The following is a 19,377-nucleotide window of genomic DNA, read 5'->3' as shown; positions in this document are numbered from 1 at the left end:
TGGTTTCCCTTCTCCCGCCTCAGCAACACTCAGTCAGGGCTGAGTCTATGACATTAAAGCAGAGTACTCCACTATCACCTATAAGGCCTTTGGCTATAAATGCCAAATGGGTATCCAATATATTACCCAATTGTATAACCTCACCTTCCATGATGTTCATATGATTCTTGCCAACCATCTCCTCAGAGAAACATGGAGTCTGGGAGCAAGCTAGGACCCATGCAGATAAATTCCACAAAACTAACAACACCTATCCAGTTGGGGCTTTGGCAGTTCCTGACCAGAACCCTAAATGGGAATTTAATACCCCATGGGGCATCCTAGCTAGGAAGCAATTTTTAACTTGCCTCCTGGCTGGTATCTACAAGGCTGCCCTTAAGGTGGTAAATTATAAAAAGTCCCAGGGGTCATCCAGGAAAAAGTACAAAAACCCATCTCAATTCCTAAACTGTCCTACAAAGGCCCTCTTACAGTAACACTTTATGACTTACTTTTTCCAAAAATTACCTTAACGTTAGGGCCAAACTTAAATGTCTACAAAAGGGCCCCCTGACTCCACAGTCTGTGGCCTTCAAGGTGTACCATGGGAGAGATGGAAAAGTCCCAAAGCAAAAATGCCTGATCATTGCTAAGGCCTCTCAAATGGCTAAAGCAAAAGCCCAGGCTCCCTGGTTTCCCAAAGCCCAGGAACTTCTGTGTCCCTCTTTCAAATGTGGTCTGGAGGGTCACTGGGTCTGGGCCTGTTAGAACTCTCATAAACCACCCAGACAAGTCCAAGGTGCCATCAAGAAGGACACTGGGGTGTTAATTGCTCCCATGTCCCTGTGGCATGAGGAAATCAACCCTAGGATCACCTTTCATCTGACCTCCTTGGTCTGGCCATAAATGACTGAAGGGGCCCGGACTCCCTTGGCCTGACTACCGCCATCTCTGACAGGGAGCCTCGGGTAGTTATCACAGTATCAGGGCAGTTCATCTCCTTCCTTACTGGACACTGGAGCCACTTTTTCAGGACTGATGAAGTTCTGGAGACCCACCACTCCTTGTTCCTCCATTGTCAGAATAGGGGGACAACCTTATCAGGCTCACCAAACCCCACCACTTAGCTAGAGACGTAAACCTGTTCCATTCCATTGCTGGGAAGGGACTGTAAAGGGAAGCTTTTCCTTGAGAGAAGCCTTCCCGCCAGCCTGGTTCTAGAGCCGCATCAGTCCCAAATAAACACACAGGAGGCTATATTCATTATGAAGCTGTTGGCCTTGCTTGTTTCTTACTGGCTTGCTCTGACTTAAGTAATTACCCCATAATTGTTAATCTAGGTATTTCTCTTACCGGAGAATAGTTCCGGGCTTCCTACCCCATGGCGGTACATTTCGACTCTCTTGTGTTTCTCCTTCCCAGAATCCTCCTGGACTCCTAGTCCCACCTATGTAGATTCCCTATTGGCCAGACAGTGCTTTATTGACAAATGCACAGGACTTCCCCAACAAGGGACCTTTCAGCCAACATGGTCATCTCTATTTATTTTGCTTCTCTATCTGCTTGGCCTCAGGCTCGCCAGGTGTTTCCCTTCTTCTCCTCCAAACCACACAATCTAACACACTTCTCTTACCATCCTCTCAGGTAGATCCTCAGCTATGGGCCACTTCAAATCTCTCTCTAGCCAAACATCACATCCCTCTAATCATTTAACTACAAACCCTGCCAAATATATAACCAAGGCTCAATATCCACTTTCACTCTCAAGTCTCAGGGGAGACTTAACCTCTTAACCCTCTCTGCTCTGACTTCTAAGGAACAATCTTCTACATGAACCTATCCCTGCTCCTGGCAGGGAGGAGTTGCTCAGGGAATGCAAAATGTTGATAATTCTCCAAACAGTGGATACACTCTCTCTTTTCCTATTTGCATTTCAGGAAAATCATTTTCTAATTTTTTTTTCTGGGGCAGAGGAGAAATGAGCCTGCATTTCCAGTGGTCACCACACTGATTACAGTGAAGCATAGAGACACTGCGTTGTACCAACTGAATGTAAGAGATAAAGCCAGCTTACAAGTAGATGCAGGAGAGAGCAGTGACAAAGTTTAAGTTACACTAGGGATCATGTTTTCAAAACATTGCTAATGTTTTATCAACTATGTCATCAAAGGAGCATGGTTGACATTGCACAGAAGGTTTGGGGAGAGTTATGGTAAGATTTCATCTTTATAACCTGAATGATTAGCATTTTAAGAGAACAAACAGCTCTTCTGTGTGCCCAACAGAATACGCCTGGATGGAAGATATGAGAGAGGAGAAAAGAGATATGGTTGTTGTCACCTCCTCCAGGAGGCCCTCTCAGATACCACCCCCTTTTCTCTGGACTCTTTGAGTACACCCAAGAGGATGCCTGTCCAGTGTGTTTATCCTTTATGGTTCTTCAATTATGTCACAGGGATTGGGTTAGGTTACTCACTAGATTTGTACCTCCTTGGTGAGAATTAATTTTCACACCACCCCTAGGTTGTACATTAGTGTTTTTTTTTTTTAAAAAGACTTGTTTGGGCCCTTATGTTCTTTTTTGAATCTAATTAAAAACAGCATATGGCTTTGTATGCTAATACTTTGTGCATATGCCATCCCCACAAAGCCCACCATGGGCAGTTGCTTAGCTGAAACAGAACCCTATGCTGAAATGTTGGCACTGCTACTGTGTGACGATGAATCAAAATCAGACATGGCTGGGGACCTGGCTACCCTTCCGGCATGGTCAGTTCAAACCATTATTTTATAAGTGTGTGCCTTTTTGGTTCACAGGCATTTGAGCTGTGCCATCAAAAAGGCAACTCTGACTCAGGAAGTAGATTCACAGGAGTTCAAGGAAACTAAGGCTTCTGCTCAGCCAGATAGGGACAAGCCAGAAAGAGAGAAAGTCAGGACATGCTTGGCTAAGGAAGGCAAGTGAGGACTAGTTAGCACTTCTTAATTAGACCTACTTTCTTATGCTTTTTGGTTTTAAAACATGAGTCTTTTTCTTTCTTGTTCTCTTTCTTTCCATTTTTAGGAAAGCACATTGCGTTTCAGAACATCAAGGATCTGGAGAACAATTAGGAGCAATGATCACTTCTTCAGAGGACTGAGTCTGGTTTCCTGCACCTATGTAGGGTGACTTACAGTCACCTATAAATAGACTTCCAGGGGGCATCTGGAGACTTTGACATCCACAGACACTTGCATTCATGTGTACATGCCCACATGTGCACACACATGATTATGGTTGAAAATAATAAAAACAAAGCTGTTAAGGGGCTGGAGAGATGGCTGAGCAGTTAAAGGCAATCGTTATTCTTGAGGAGTACCTGGGTTTGGTTCCCAGCCAGCTTAAAACCATCAGTAACTCCAGTTCCAGGGGATATGGTGCCTTCTTCTCATCTCCAAAGGCACCAGTTATGCATGAGCAATACAGGCATACATACAGGCAAAACACTCATATGCATAAAATTAAAGTAAAAGTATAAAAATACTATTAAGACCATCAAGTATCTGGAAGAAAGAACATGAATGACTTTCAGTGACAAATGAATTCAGTCTTTGGTCAAAGAGTTCTTAATATGTTTCAATAAGGAGAGAATGTTATGTTTAAACTCTAGAAAGGCATGGAACAGCTGTGGTTCCCATGCAAACCTGGGTGATTATTGACTGAGCTGTAGCAGGACTATGGAAAAGCAACCCAGACTCTAAGGCGCCTTTAATCAAGCCAACAGACGAAGGTTACAGCTTATGTGCAATTCCTATATTCTGTAGCGTTGCTCTTTTGTTCCTAATTCATGTCTTACCCTTCCTTGGGTATTTGGGGACTTAAATCTCTCTGAGTCTGTTGTGTCCTCTGTTTCTTACTCTTACTTCTTTAGTCCATGCCTATTCTTCTCAGTAATTCAATCTAAATGTAATCTCTCCTTTGTATTGTTGTATTTTTGTGTCCTTTACTCGGTTAAAGAAAAGAAATGAAGACACACACACACACACACACCTGCAAAGAGTGGACTGAAGCCCGATATAATATCTGATAAGAATTTAAATATACTAAATACCTAAATATCAGAATGAATAGTTTAAAAATACTTAGAAAACACTTGGAAAAGTATGATAACACTGACATTTTTGTGTCATAATTTCTTGGGTATGACTTCAATATCTCAGTCAACAAAAGAAGCAATACATAAAATGAGTTTCATTTATATTAAAGGCTTTTTATTCATCAGAGGACACTATCAAGAGCTTAAAAAGGGAACCTCAGAATGGGAGATCACATTTGTGAAGCAAATACTTGACAAGGGATTAGTATCTACAATATATTAAGAGCTTCTATAACTAAGCAACACAACAAAGTAATTGATTCAAAAATAGGAACAGAAATTGAATGTACTGTTGTTCAATAATGCATATTAAAAGATGCTCAATACTAATAATAGGAAAATTCAATGCCTATTTTGATAATACTTCATGCTCATGAGTATTTCTATTATATAAAAAGAGTAGAAAGTTACAAGTATTGGATAGATATTGAGAAATTGAAACAGGTTGTTACTATATGCTGACTCTGTAAAATGATACAATTGCTATGGAAAAAGACTGTGCATTCCCCAACAAACGTAACATAGATTGGAATATGATCCAGTGACAACACCCCTTTTGGATATATAGACATGGAATTGTTTGTTTATTTAGGTGTTTCAGACTAGTCCCACACTCATTACACAGCTGAAGATGACCTCAAATTCTAACCCTCTTGCCTCCACCTCCCTATTCGTGGTTTTTCAGGTATATGCCACCACATCTGGTTTTATGAAGTGCTGGGAACTGAACCCAGGGACTCATTTATTCTAGGCAAGCACTTTACCAACTGAGCTACACCCAGGCCCTAAGAGTAGAGTTAAAAGCAATGCCATAATTATACATTCAATGCCAGAAGAATATTATTCAAATGTGAAAGCAATTCAGGTGTCCATACTGAAGGGATAGAGAAACAGTGTATATACATCATATTATCTCACCCCAAAATGTAATTACGGGGCTGAGTGTTGTGATACAGGTATATAGTCATAATATTTAGGAGGTAAAGGCAAGAGATAAAGCATTCAAGGTTACCACTGGCTGCATGAGACTATCACAAAAACAAAAACAAAACAAAACAAAAGACAAAACAGTTATGTGTTAACATATGCTGCAATAGAGATGAACTTTGACACACTGTGCTAAAGGAAATAAGCCACACACAAAAGAACAAATGTTCTTTTGTCCCATTTATAAGTGATGCCTAATGTAGGCAAATTCCTAGAAACAGAAAATAGAAGACTGGGAACCAGAGCTAGCATAAAGAAAATTGGAGTTGTTGCTTAACAGGTACAAGGCTTTAGTTTGAGATGAATAAAAAGATGAATGTTGTACATCAGTGTGATTGTAACTAATGCCACCAAACTGCACTCTTATAAATACTTAAAGTAGTTTTTTTTAATTCTTTTTTTTTTTGGACAACACCTCTGGATGTAACCCAGGCTGCCCTCATTTCCCTCTTCCTTCCTAGGTTTACAAATATGTGTCACCATGCACAGCCAAGATAGTAAATGGATTTTTTTCTATATTTGGCCATAAGAATATTAAAAAACAAACAAACAAATCAAGAACTACCTGCTATGAGTGCTTGTTTGCACTCATAGCAGGTAGTTCTAACAGAGGCCTAACCCTGAATGTGAAGGCAATATTAGGTGGGGACTCTGGCAGATGTTGAGGTCATGGGAAATGGGTTAGTTAGAAACCTCACAAACAGGCTGAGGGAACTTAATTTCTCCTTCCACCATCTGAGGACACAGCCAGAAGATGCCACCTGTGATCCACGCATCACTCTTACCAGTCACGGGATCTACTGCCACCCTGATCTTGTCATACCAGCCTTTGCACAGACAAGATACAAATCTCTGTTGCCAGAAGCCACTGTTTAGCCGTTATTACAGAAGCCCAAAGGGACTAAGACAAGCTTCAAAACAAAAGCAAAAACAAGTCACCAACCTATTATTTAGAGGAGAGTTACTAAGGTGTTCTGCCATGAACTATTTTTCCCAATTTTCAGATTGAAACTTCTTGTATGTCTAATGTAACAAGCACTACAGTTATAAGGATTTTAATCAAAGTCTTGCAGAATGACAATATTAACCATTACTATACGCTGCCTACTAGGTGCAGAGATCTTAGTAAGTGACCCCTATCTCAATGATCTATGAAGGGTGTATTACTATCCCTGAATATATTTAGGGGTTAAAAATTTAGTAACTTGTCCATTGTCAAGCAGCCATACTATTCCTTTCTCTTAGAGCATTTTGCTGTTCTTAGCATGATAGAATTTACTTGGTATAAGATTAGATTGGAAGGAAAAGGGTTGGGCAAAGTGGAGAGGTAAATGTTAACTTTTCTGTAAATTATGTGTGTATGAAAAAAATCATTGCATTAAAAACAAATAATTTTAGCAGGTCTCTCATAAGTAGTTATTTAGGACAAACACAGGAGCTGCTGTTGTTGGGTCCACTATAGTTAAACAGCTGACATTGGTATAAGACTGGGGTGAGGATACTTTCCCATACCCACAATATTGATTTTTTTTAAACTGTCAGTGATAAGAAATAAATGAACAAGCTGGGCAGTAGTGGTACATGCCTTTAATTTCAGCACTTGAGAGGCAGAGGTAGGCCGATCTTTGTGAGTTCAAGACCAGCCTAGTCTACAGAGTGAGTTCCAGGACAGTCAGGACTATACAGAGAAACCTTGTCTCAAAACAAACAAACAAACAAACAAACAAGAACAAATATACCAAGCAAAGTTCTGACCCTTAGCCCACTGAGCCCCAGGAAACATGAACACCTATCTGATTACCTTCAGCTCTTTTGATAGTGGCCTCTTCCCAAAGTGATTCAGTGTCAAGATTTTACTGTGTAGGTAAACTTCAGAGGGCAATTCTCTTCATACATGTCTTTCCCAGAATGATGGTACACCCCTTCAGAGGGCAGGTGGGATGAGGCTGCCACTCTGCACTCCATCCCAGGGACAAAAGAACACCTGACTTTTCCAAACAGACCAATGCATAGAATGCCTCGGTCCTTATCACTCTTGCTATCTATCTGTGCTCCCTCCATTAGATTTAGAGACTTTGTGCTGTGCACTGAACACTATTGGGTAGTTTCCGATGTCTCAAGGGTGCACCCTGCTGGAAAAGTACTTTTCCAGACAGTTTGCTTTTGAAGTTATAGGACTGTGATATTGTGATGAATCTAGGGATGGATTGTTGGATATATAGATAGCTCTAGAGGAGGGGGGAGAGGAGTAAGGAGCTGAAAGAAGAGAGAGGAGAAAGAAGACAATGAATGTGAATATGAAATGAGTATAATGGACCTAGACCATCCCACAGTTACCATTCCTTCCATGACTGTGGTAAATGAATAAGCTGAACCTAGGAGGCCTGATCAGGTTTTGTCATTTTCCATTTGACATCTGAGAGCTCATTAGGGGGCTCTAGCAGGGAAAGACAGTGACTTTTTACCCTTGACTGCAGACCAGTCTTCCTCTATTTGGGGAAGGTCATTCTTTTTTATTTTTTGCTGAGCTTCAGAGGGACACACTTGGAGTGGAGAGAAAGGGGACACTGGCCTAGCTAGTCAGATTAACCTAATCAACCCTGGTGATCAGTGGGGTGACAGATGTGGCAGCCAGCTCACTCACATCCTGTGACGTTGCAATTCAGAATCATTAAAGGACTCTTAAGTAGTTATTCTAGTAACTTCCCATATCAAAACCTCTCAATAGCGGTTTAAGAATGTAGACCAGAATTTATCTCTGTGTAGTCAACAAATTCCAGTTCTTTCTGATTAACTCAGTGTTTGGGTACAGAATATAGGACTTCTCTTAATCACTGGACAAATTTAAGTACCAAGAAGCCTGGCACTTGGAGTTATTGTCCCCCCATAAAACATTTTTGTTTACTGTTAAAGGTCTTGAGACTTAATTTAAAATTTCACATTTGAAATTGTTTCCCTGTGAATAATTTATGTATTCAGTAACCACTGAGAATTTCTATGAACTGAAGAAAATATAAATTTATAGATGTATGAAGTATTTAACAGTAAGAATAGCAATGGGATTATCATGATATATGATATTTATATTTAATTATGAGGTAACTAATTTTGATATTACATTTTCCTTTTAGTACTTTGTCCCTCCATGTCTTTATTCTCTGACTTTTTCTGTCTCTTTCCATTCTCTCCTTCCCCCCATTACCTTTATTCTTCCTTTCTTTCAGACCTTTTCAAATCCCAAAGTTATCAGGGCTAGGAAGATTGCTCCATTTATAAAATCACTTTCTTTTTTATTTTATTTTTTTAAATTTAAATTTAAATTAGAAACAAGGTTGCTTCACATGTCAATTCCAGGTCCCTTTCTCTTCCCCTCCCCTCCTCCCACACCCTCCCACCAACCCCTCCAATATCCCCTCATTTCCCCAGGGAAGGTGAGGCCCTCCATGGGTGTGTCCATAGTCTGTCATTTCATCCAGGGCAGGGCCTAGACCCTCCCCCAAAGTCCAGGGTGAGAGTGCATCTCTCATTGTTGGATGGGTGCCCAAAGTCCATTTGTATACCCGAGATAAATACCGAATCACCTTCAATGTAAGCACAGGGACCTGCGTTTGAATCTCTGGAGCCCATGTAAAAGCTTGACCCTTGGTGTGAGCATCTCTAATCACAGAGCTCTTATGGAGAGATGGAAATCAGAGATGGAGGGATCCCCAGAAACTCAACGGCTAGCTAAACTGGAATGTGCAGTAGAACAAACCAACCTCAAACAACAGCACAGTCACCTTGTCTTACGGTGGAGGGCAAGGACCAGCACCAAGGTCCTTTGTGTGTGTGTGTTATGCATGTATGCACAATCTCACTCTCTTACCCCCTTCCTATTATCTCTGTTTCTCTCTGTGCATCTCTCTTTCTCTGTCTGTCTTACACACACACACACACACACACACACACTAAATACACACACAACACACACACACACACACACAAAACACACACATACACACACACCATCTCAGACCCTACTACATTTGAATGGAAAGACTACAGCCAATTTTAATCAGCTCCTTTGGTGGGCAGCCTTCCCTAACATAGCTCAGAAGTCCAAAAACTCAAAACTAAGCTGTATGAAATTGCTGGAGTTTTTTGTTTGTTTGTTTGTTTGCAAAACAGAGGCAGTTTCACAAGACTTAACATAACAATTTCTGGTGTCTGTAGTGCAGCCTTTTCTCCCAGACACATAGAGTTAAGCTGGACATCAAAGCCTAATAAGAACAGAACGCTGTGCATGTGGTAGGTGTTCAGCATCTGCCAAATGAGCACATGCACACATAAATGAACAAGCAAATGAAACAACTACGTAAATAAGAGCTAAATTACATGGTACAGACTTGGTAATGGGACTGGTGGAATATATTAATCATACAAAGCAGCTTGGCAATTACTTAAAGCCTTTTAGAACAACATTCTGTTTTTAATTTAATTTTGTTTTATTAACAAGAGATTGGCATTGCCTGTGGGAAAAAGTAGTCCTGGCATATCTCACTGTTGACTCTTCATTAGGGAATAAAAAATGGAAGCATTATAGGCACCAAAGAGAGGGGAAAGACACTGTAGACCTAAAAGAGAGAAAACTTCAGAGGTGGGTAGGATTTCCATGAAGCAAGCTGCTTTCCACTTGGCAGTGAGGATTTGCTCCAGGGTGGGATGTGAAGTTGGAAAGTCCTGGGATTTTCCTCCCTTCCATGAGAACCCAGGATTGCTCTTTTTCCTGTAGAAAACAAAAGAATGCTAAATCTTCGTGTTGACTTGGACTTCAGCTTTATGTGTATGTTCTTCCTCCCAATGTCTGTGCCATGGGGAAGTTCAGTTTCCAGGTACTAGGGCTAAGATGATGTTAAAGACTCAAGTATGGGTCTGGAGAGATAGCTCTGTGGTTAAGAGCACTGCCTGCTCTTCAGAGGTCCTGAGTTCAATTCCCAGTAACCACATGATGGCTCACAGCTACCTGGTGCCATCTTCTGGCCTGCAGGGACACATGCAGGCAGAATACTGTATACATAAAAAATAAATAAGTTAAAAGAAGATTTAATATGAGGCATATTTCCAAACAGCTGTAGCTGTTTAGCTTGTGTTGGGAGAGTCAAGGAAAAGGACTCATTAAGGGAAAGTGTGGGGCGTGCATAAGAAGAGAAAGTATTCTTAGGGACATTAGAAAGCTTTCACTTGAGATATTAATTGGCTTGGGTTCAGGACTGAATGTCTCTGTCCTGTCTATAGATTAGAATAACCAGGAAACTAAAAGAAGAAAGGAAGGAAAGAAGAAAGGAAACAATAAAAGTACAAAAGAAAGTAAGAAAGGGAGGGAGAGTAATATAGCAACTACAATTTGCTTTATATATGTATATATATATGTTTCTGTTTAAATAATACATAGAGATATATGATATTAAAATGGATCATGAGGGCTGATTTGTCAACCTTCACTACTTAGTAAATAGTAATATATTTAGACTACATGTGATATAGCATGGGAGTGCATTATAAAATAATTTAAGAGCTCATTTTCATATTAACTAACCATGGCATGAATATTCTTGTCCTTAAAATATTAAAATAAGTTAATCTCACCTTAATTTGATTTTAGTTTACTGATGTCACAGGCAATTCCCTTAAATTTTGCTGGGCAGGAACACAGGCACTGTCCATCCAGAAGAATTGCTGTACCTCCATTGTGACATGGGTGGCATTTTTTATCACTGAATTCGTTGATATAATCTCCAATAGCTCTTTCCAAATTTTGTTTCTTTATGTATGCATCTTTTATTTTCAAAGGAACCAGATTATATATAGGGGACAGCTGTAAGAAAAAATATGCAATCTTATATCTTTTTCTACAGAGTAACTTGTAAAACACAGTTCACTCAATCACTTACTCACAGATTCATTGATTTGCTGGAAGCTTATTGGATGGTTATTATTGCCAGATACAATGTTAGCTTTCGAGGTTACACTAGTGAGCATGCTGTCATGGAGGTTACATTTAATTAAAAAGAATGAGAGAGGCCACATGCTATCAAAACTGTCATCACCTAAGTGAGAAGCCTGAAGCGGGAGACTCTGTTTGCAATACTGTTAAGGGAGAATAGATTCGCTTACAGAAAATGTCAACAACTGCTAAGGTTTCACAAGTCTTCACTGATATATTTCTGGTAAAATAGTACCTGTGGTGGTTTGAATAAAAATGCCCCCATAGGCACATAGGGAGTGGCACTGTTAGGAAGTGTGGCCTTGTTGGAGTAGGTGTGGCTTTGTTGGAGGAAGTGTGTTATGGGGAGGCAGGGGCTGTGAGGACTCAGAAGCTCAAGCCACTTCTAGTGTGGCTTAGTCTCCTTCTGATGCCTGAAGATCCAGATGTAGAACTCTCAGCTCCTTCTCCAGAATCATGTCTGCCTGTGTGCTACAATGACTCCCACCGTGATTATAAGGGATTAAACCTCTGCACTGTAAACCAGCCTCAGTTAAATTGTTTTCTTTTCAAGCATTGCTGTGGTCATGGTGTCTAATCACAGCACTAAAATCCAAAAGAAGACGGTACCCTAACTCATATTTCAGCTATGTTCTATTCATTTAGAAGAAAGAAACCTCTTCCCAACTCGGCCACATTGGCACAATCAAGACAAGCATGTAGTGGAGTTATTTGGATTTTGAAACAGATATTTATCTTGCTTTGTCTTCAAAAGAAAGTCAAGGCCAGATAATCTAAGATAGAGGAATAGAGGGCCTTGGAGGAAACAGTTTGGATAAAACTATCTAAATAATTTTCAAAGAGATAAAGATGAAGGACACACGGCAGTGACAGTTTCAAAGAAACCTAAACCCTGGTGTCAGATCTACCACAGGCAGAGAAGACAGCTCTAGTGCAGTCCCTGAAGCCACTCTGGACAGCTTACCTTTTCATAACCAACCTTGTCTTCTAGTAAGAAAAGAAAAGGTTTTGAGTTTTTCTTCTATACTCACTAGTTCTCTTGTCATTGTAGACATATTTGAGTATACAGTTTATCATGAAACTTGCTAAAATGCCAAGTTTGATATTGATCACATTTAGACATCTTCCAGTCATCCAAAATAATTAACAATGTGTTCTAAATGTGGTTTCTTACTAGATGCCATTATATCTGTAGCCTGCAGACCACTAACATCCGGCCCTTTAAAACACTGGCCTTTTGGAGTCAGGCGTTGGTGGCAAATGCCTTTAATTCCAGTACTCGGGAAGCAGAGGCAGGCGGATCTCTGTGAGTTCGAGGCCAGCCTGGTCTACAGAGTGAGTTCCAGGACAGCCTCCAAAACAATACACAGAAACCCTGTCTCGGAAAACCAAAAACCAAAACCAAAACAAAACAAAAGACACTGGCCTTCTGTAACATCCAGCACATATAGAACAAAGTGGTGAGTTTGCCCTCCATTCATTATTATGTCGTGGCATTTGAGAATCTCTGAATGCAGATTATTCATTTCCTCACAGGTTAAGAGTGATAGTGGGAATGGAAAAGTTGAAAAGACAAGCTGAGAACAGAAGAGGTGAGGGGCGAAGGTGGCACTGATGAGCAAGATGCTAGCCAGGAGAACACACCCATGGGCACCAGGCGAGTAACACATCTGGCTACATCTTCTAGTTCGCTGGAGTAACACAGAACAGAATTTATCAATCCCATGCATAAAAGAAAATACACCTGATTTCCAGGAGAAGCAATATGAGATTAAAGACTAATATTTCCCATGAGTTCCCACAAAGGGGACGTTGTATTACATAACATCCTTTTAGAAAATGAAGCAGGCTTACATAATCTTGTTTCTTATAATGCCAAAACAAAGCCTTACAGGAAGGCAATGTATTAAGTTACAGCTATACTCATCTAGCTGCTATTGCTCTGGCACAAGTTTTAAGCTTCATATCTCTCTGGTTATCTACGGTAGATGCAATTTCTCTCTGATGACATTTTAAGGTTTTGATTTTAACAGTGAATATAAGGGAAAAATAAATAGAGTTTATCAGACAAGATGTAGGATATTTGTGTCAGTATACAAGCAAGCGGAAAGTGGTAGTAACATCTTTTCCTGAAAACTGAAGACTACTGAGACAATAGGCCAGCCTCTATTCTTTGTATGAAGGGAGGCCAAGAACAAGATACTGGGATTTTGCAAGTCACAGGCTCTATTTAGTATAGTGCAACCATGGGTCACTGAAATATAGGAAACAATATATATTATCATCATAACATCAATTGTTTTACTTAGTATAATGTGACTTCATGGTTGTTCTTCCATGATGAACCTGGCAAACTAAGTATGTAGATCACTGATTTAATTAGCGACAAAGGATTAAATACAAACAACCCAATAGTTCAGGGTGGTAGGAAGAAAGTCCACAAGTCTCTGCATGATTAAGTAGAAAGATAATCATTTTAGTATTAAGAGCAGCGTTCACCATATTGTCTACTGACAACAGGGTGCTTCTCTTCACCAAAAGGTGAACTAGTGATTGCCGATGTGTAATTACCTGATGAAATTAGTAGCCAATCTCCCAAAGGTCCATTTCCAGAACACTTATGAGAACAAAACTCCTTAGAATCTATTTCGAGGTCAAATTTGGGGTATCTATCTATCTATCTATCTATCTATCTATCTATCTATCTATCTATCTATCTATCTAATGTGTGTCTTTTGTGGCACCCGGGTGTTGAGCTCAGACTCTTCTTTATACTAGGTCAGTCCTCTACCATTAAGATGTATCTGAAGATCCAGTTTTGTTTTTGAGACAAGGTCTCATTAGGTTGTCCAGGTTGACCTTAGATTCGTTACCCTTCTGAAGAGGTAGGATTACAGCTAGGTGTTACCATACTGGGCTACAAGGTTAAATCTAACTGTATCACATTTCTATTTAGGAATTTCAACAACACAGGGAAGCCAATAAAAATATAGTAATTTCTCCCTGTCAAAATATCTTCTATAGGAAGATACATTTTGCAAAGTTAGGACACTGACATGAATTAACTAGGCTTTGAATTTGTGGAGGATGAAACAGACAACTAGCGTGGACAGAATCTTTACTGATCTAAAGATCTGAGTAGTAAATAGGATACACTACACGCTGTATGTAGCCAGAAGCACTGTGCTGACTGAACTGATGGAAGTCTTTGAATATTCTAGTAAATACACTTGGGATGTTGCGGCAGAGCCTTTATCCCTAGACATAAATGCCAGCGCTGAAACAAGCCACAGTGTTTACAACCTTCCAGAGACCAGCCTTGGGTCCTTTGTAAAGGACAGACTGAGCTTGGTGTACGGAACTGAAAGAACAAGGCAGATTAGATGTTATCTGCCAGGGTCTTATTTAAAATCTTCTGTCACAGATTCTATTTACTGAGTCCATGATAATGGATCTAAATAAAATTTATATTTAACAAATGGGCTCCCTTTGATTTTTATTTTCTTATACTAGCCAGTTTTTTTTCACTTTTATTTTGTCTAACTTGGGGAAAATACCTTTACTTTTTAAGTTGATGCTATTCTAGGAGTTGAAACCAGGGATTAATACAAGCGAGGCACAACATTTATGTCTTTCTGTTTCTCTTCCTTCTTTCCTTTCTTCTTCCTCCCTCCCTCCGTCTCTCCCTCCCTTTCTACCTTCTTCCTCTCTCCCTCCATTGCTTACTCTCTCTCTTTCTTCTTTCTCCCTCCTCCCGGTCTTTTTCCTCCTTTTTCTCCTCCTTTTCCCCTTCCCCCACCTCATTTCAATTTCGGGACAGATTCCTCCAAGTAGCCCAGCCGACTTTGACCTTTACGTCCTCCTACCTTAGCTTCCCAAGCAGCTAGAGTTACAGTCTGGGCTACCACAACTTATGTGAAGCTTTGGGTACACATCTGCTAAAGGTTTTATTTCTAAAACCAAAATGCAAAATTGACTGCAATTTTCAGTTTCTGTGTTCTTTTTCATACAAGAGACATAGTTTGAGTGCCTCTAATAAACTCTTAAAGACAATAAAATAAGGCGAGGAAGTAAAATTCTCCAGAAACTAGTGCTATAAAAAAGTTAGCAATTCTGACATTGTGAAGAAAGATAAATTTCACTGTAGAGAAGAAACCATGAGGCATGCACAGGAAGCTGGAAGCCATAAAAGCAAGCAAAACTACTTTCTAATAATGCCAGGACAAAAAGAAATAGTGAATAACATATATGTTTTTTAGTAAGTAGAAAGGTGAAGCCAAATAGCAATGGTATTTACATCTTTACAATTGTAATATATTGTCTCCCCTTCAAGAGTAAGCAGAAGATTGCAGACTCTCAGACTTTCCTATACTGAGCATCATTATCATTGTAGAAAGGGGAGGCAGGATTGCTGAGAGTTCAAGACCAGACCAGGCTACAGAGTTAGACCCAGCCTCATAAAACAGAACCAAAACAAAAAAATCAGAAAGGGGACATGTCTATTGTTTCAGCTACTCAAAAGGTTGAGGCAGGAGGATAATTAAAGTTCAGGAGTTAGAGCCCAATTGGACAGCGAGAAAGGGAGTGGGAGGGGATTGATTCTCTGACAACAAGAATTACTCATTTGTGTTTTTGTCTGTCAAGGCATTATGAACATCCTTTCCATAGTGACTCTTAGATGAGGATCTTCTGATACGTGATACCCAGAGAAGACCAGGGGAGCCAAAGGCCAACTGAAGAGAACTCTCCATTCTTGGTGACTATTTTGTGCCAACATGTACTATAGACTGTATATGAGCTATCTTACTAAACCTTCAAAAACACATGGAGATCTTCAGAATTTAATGTTGTCTAACACTATAGTATGCCTCTCTTCTCTGCAATTCTTCTTACCAAAGGTATTTGAATACTGACATCTCTGTCTTATAAAGGCAACTATTATCTGGACCTGGTGTGATGTTTAATAAGAAAACAACATCATCTTCTGTTTTAAATATTTCTTACTTTTTGACTAATGAGCACTGGAGAATCTTTCAAGGATGAGGCCCAGTTGACAGCATCATTTATATCAAATGTTTTGACTCCTCTGAGAAGCTTTTCTTTCAGGAGAACTGCATGTTGACTGCTCCCTCCTCTTATGAATGAAATAACATCATCTATGATGTTAGCACTGGTGATATTTACTGGAAAAGAAACAAATAAGATTTGAAGAAAGAAGTGTTTGCATCTCTGTGGTCAATTATCTGGATGGCATTTGATAAATGCACATTACATCTTTTTAGGATAGATTAGTGTATTTGTTGAACTTCAATTGTAACTATTACCCACACAAATCTTCCCTCCATAATCTAATAGGGAAATTTTTCTCAGTAGTCAATTTTTATAGATTTCAATCATCATTGTTTTGAAAAATAATGGTACAATTGATCCAGGTAGATCGATAACTTACAACTCATCTTATAAATACAAGTACATATAGGAAAATTGACATGACTTTGGATGTATTATATATGTATATATGCATATATATATGAAATTTACCTTCATAATTGTATTGTATATGATATACTTTAAATTATCTTGATATTATAAATCAAATATTATGGTCTAAAAAGAATAAGATAAAAAGTAAAGTTGTTCCCACTAGCAAATCCTATGTCCTTTTTCTGTTCCTCTCTAAACTGAACCACTTTAAACACTACTAAAACTTTTAGAGTCATGAGGTTTTAAAGGAATCACAAGATGTTTTTGTTAGTCTTTGTCATTTCTACAAATGAGAAATCTGAAATGATGTGGTAGAATGATCAGTGTAAGTTCACTCAATTAACCTAATGTTGTAAGATGGTAATTCCAGAGTTCTGTGCCTTTTGTTAGTCCCAATCATATCCACAAGTAGACAGACTTTAAGTAATGTCCAGTTTTCCCTTCTATACTTCCTTTACTAAAAGTTTGTTCATTAGAGATGAATCAGAAGTGCTTTTATTTTAAATAAAAATAATTTCAAGTATTTCTAATCAGAGGATGATGTGAAGTCTCCATTTTCATGCTTGCAAACTTGTTTAAAAAATAAATAAGAGAAGGCTACACTTACAACAAAGACATCTAGAGTTCCAAAAAGGCATTGCTCTGGTTCAAGATCTAAGGAAAGGTGAGCTAATCAAGCCAAGTTGGAAGTAGACCTGGGAAGGTGGCTTAGGTCTTGTTCTTTGTAACAGACACAAGGTCCTATGTTAGCCCACTGAAAGCCTTGTGAAAATTAAGGAGAAAAAGAAACTTGTCTTCAAGACACTTTTCCACCCGTGACTGGTTTTCTGTCATTGCCATAAAAGATACACAAATAATGATGAGCAACAGCCCTTGAGCTGTGTGCCTCACTTGCACAGTAGTGACACTGACAGAGATGTCTGTAGGCTACTTGTGCTCACAGTGATTGAAGAAAAACAGAACAGTTCTTTAGTGGTTTGGAAGATGGTAGTGTTATGACTCATGTGGAATGTCCTTCTGTATGCTAAATATATGTGTTGCTTTTATTGGTGGATGAATAAAGCTGTTTTGGCCAATGGGAAGGCAAAATACAGCTAGGTGGGAATTCTAATCAAAGATGCAGAAAGAAGGAAGGTAGAGTCGAGCAGATGCTGTTGTAGTCACCAAAGGAGTAACATGCTGGAGCATCACTAGTAAGCCACAACCTCATGGCAATACATAGATTAATAGAAATGGGTTAATTTAATTGTGAGAGCTAGTCAGTAGATGCCTGAGCCATTGGTCAAACAATTATATTTGGTATTAAATTAAGCCTCAGAGTGTTTATTTCATAAGCCACTTTGGGGACCCAGAGTGGGAGAAAAACTGATCCATGGGGACAATGGGACAAAGAAAAACTTCAAACTACACCTGATCATGAGAGGCAATGCTCTTAGTTATTGGCTCTGCCTTCCTCTGTGTAACCAACCACTCCATACTTACCTCTTGTATTACGACCTGTTTTTATGCAATTACTTCTATTAACATCTGCTGTAAGTGAAACTCCATCAAGGATGGTATGTGAAGGGATATGTAGAGACCCATCCACTCCAAAACCAAGACACTTCTTTACATCATTCACGTCAACACCTGTGTTATGAATTCATATGAAAATTATTTGATATAGTCTACCAACATCAGAAATAAACTATAACTTTACTATTTTTTTACAAATATACATATGTTCCTTGATACCATTATTGATTCAAAAGTCATGTCTTCCTTCCTTTGTCTTTTTATTGATTACCTAGTAGCATCTTTTCACTTGGCTTATCACCTTAGTAGCAAAGGATGTTTTAAATTTACCACCTGTTTGAACCCCAGAGAAGGGGAATGAGGCAAGATCTCCTGAGCAGATTGGGAGCATTGGCGGGGGTGGGGGGTCAGGAAAAAGAGATGGGAAGAAGAGGAGGGGGAAGAATAGAGGAGAGCAGGATAAGAGGTACTATAATAGAGGGAGTCATTGCAGGTTTGAAGAGAGATCTGGCACTAGTGAGATTTCCAGAGACCTACAAAGATGATACCAACTGGCAAACTAATCAATGGTGGAGAGATTACCTTAAATGCCCCTCCCTGATAATGAGTTTGATGACTACCTTATATGCCATCCTAGAACCTTCATTCAGTGACTGATAGAAGCAGAGGCAGATAACCACAGCTAAACTATGAACTGAACTCCTGGAACCCAGTGACAGAGAGGGAGGAGTGATGAGCAAAGGGGTCAAGACTGGGCTGATGAAACCCACAGAAACAGCTGACCTGAGCAAGGGGGAGCTCTTAGATCCCAGACTGATAGCTGGGAGGCCACTGTGGGAGTGATCTAGACACCCTGAATGTGGGTGTCAGTGAGGAGGCCTAGGCAAGTGTGGGGCTTTGGGTAGTAGATCAGTATTTATCCCTGGCATACAAATGGACTTTGGGTGCCCATTCCACAATGAGAGATGCTCTCAGTCTGAACTATTGGGGAATGGCCTAGGCCCTGCCCTGAACAAAATGACAGACTCTGGAGATTCCCCCATGGAGGGCCTCACCCTCCCTGGGGAACTGAATGGGGATTGGATGGGAGGCTGAGGGGACTGGTGGGGGTACAGGGGTGGAGGGGAGGGAGAGAGACCTAGGGTTGATATGTAGAGCAAGGTTGTTTCTAATTTAAATTTAAAAAGTCTTTAAAAAATTTAGCATCTGTTTGAAAATGATGTAGGTCAGCCAAGGTGGTCATAGTAAAGTCCTTTGTGATACCCAAGGGAGACAGGAAGGTCTAACATGCAC

General features: G+C 39.7%; 1 protein-coding gene and 1 long non-coding RNA gene across 4 annotated transcripts in view; one reads left to right on the top strand and one right to left on the bottom strand.

Moving 5' to 3' along the window:
* LOC110342416 overlaps window positions 1–4,322 on the top strand; it is a 36,071-nt gene extending 31,749 nt beyond the window's left edge. For 2 of the 3 annotated variants that reach the window (XR_005881583.1, XR_005881582.1), the window contains 2 exons: window positions 1,917–2,031; window positions 3,044–4,322. This is a non-coding gene — a long non-coding RNA (uncharacterized LOC110342416). The remainder of the gene's footprint in view (window positions 1–1,916; window positions 2,032–3,043) is intronic. The other variant, XR_005881584.1, reaches the window with a different exon arrangement.
* A 5,243-nt stretch (window positions 4,323–9,565) lies between these two features.
* C9 (complement C9) overlaps window positions 9,566–19,377 on the bottom strand; it is a 46,346-nt gene continuing 36,534 nt past the window's right edge. Inside the window, exons 8-11 of the mRNA XM_005078028.4 lie at window positions 18,052–18,198; window positions 16,090–16,268; window positions 10,728–10,956; window positions 9,566–9,867 (exon numbers count right to left, since the gene is read on the bottom strand). Coding sequence (XP_005078085.1) covers window positions 10,729–10,956; window positions 16,090–16,268; window positions 18,052–18,198 — 554 coding nt within the window. The 3' untranslated portion in view covers window positions 9,566–9,867; window position 10,728. The remainder of the gene's footprint in view (window positions 9,868–10,727; window positions 10,957–16,089; window positions 16,269–18,051; window positions 18,199–19,377) is intronic.

The sequence above is a fragment of the Mesocricetus auratus genome, unplaced genomic scaffold, assembly GCF_017639785.1.
Source record: "Mesocricetus auratus isolate SY011 unplaced genomic scaffold, BCM_Maur_2.0 Super-Scaffold_100015, whole genome shotgun sequence".
NCBI classification, from domain to species: Eukaryota; Metazoa; Chordata; class Mammalia; order Rodentia; family Cricetidae; genus Mesocricetus; species Mesocricetus auratus.
Note: the sequence above shows the minus strand (reverse complement) of the source record. Positions and strands in the feature narration are given on the sequence as shown.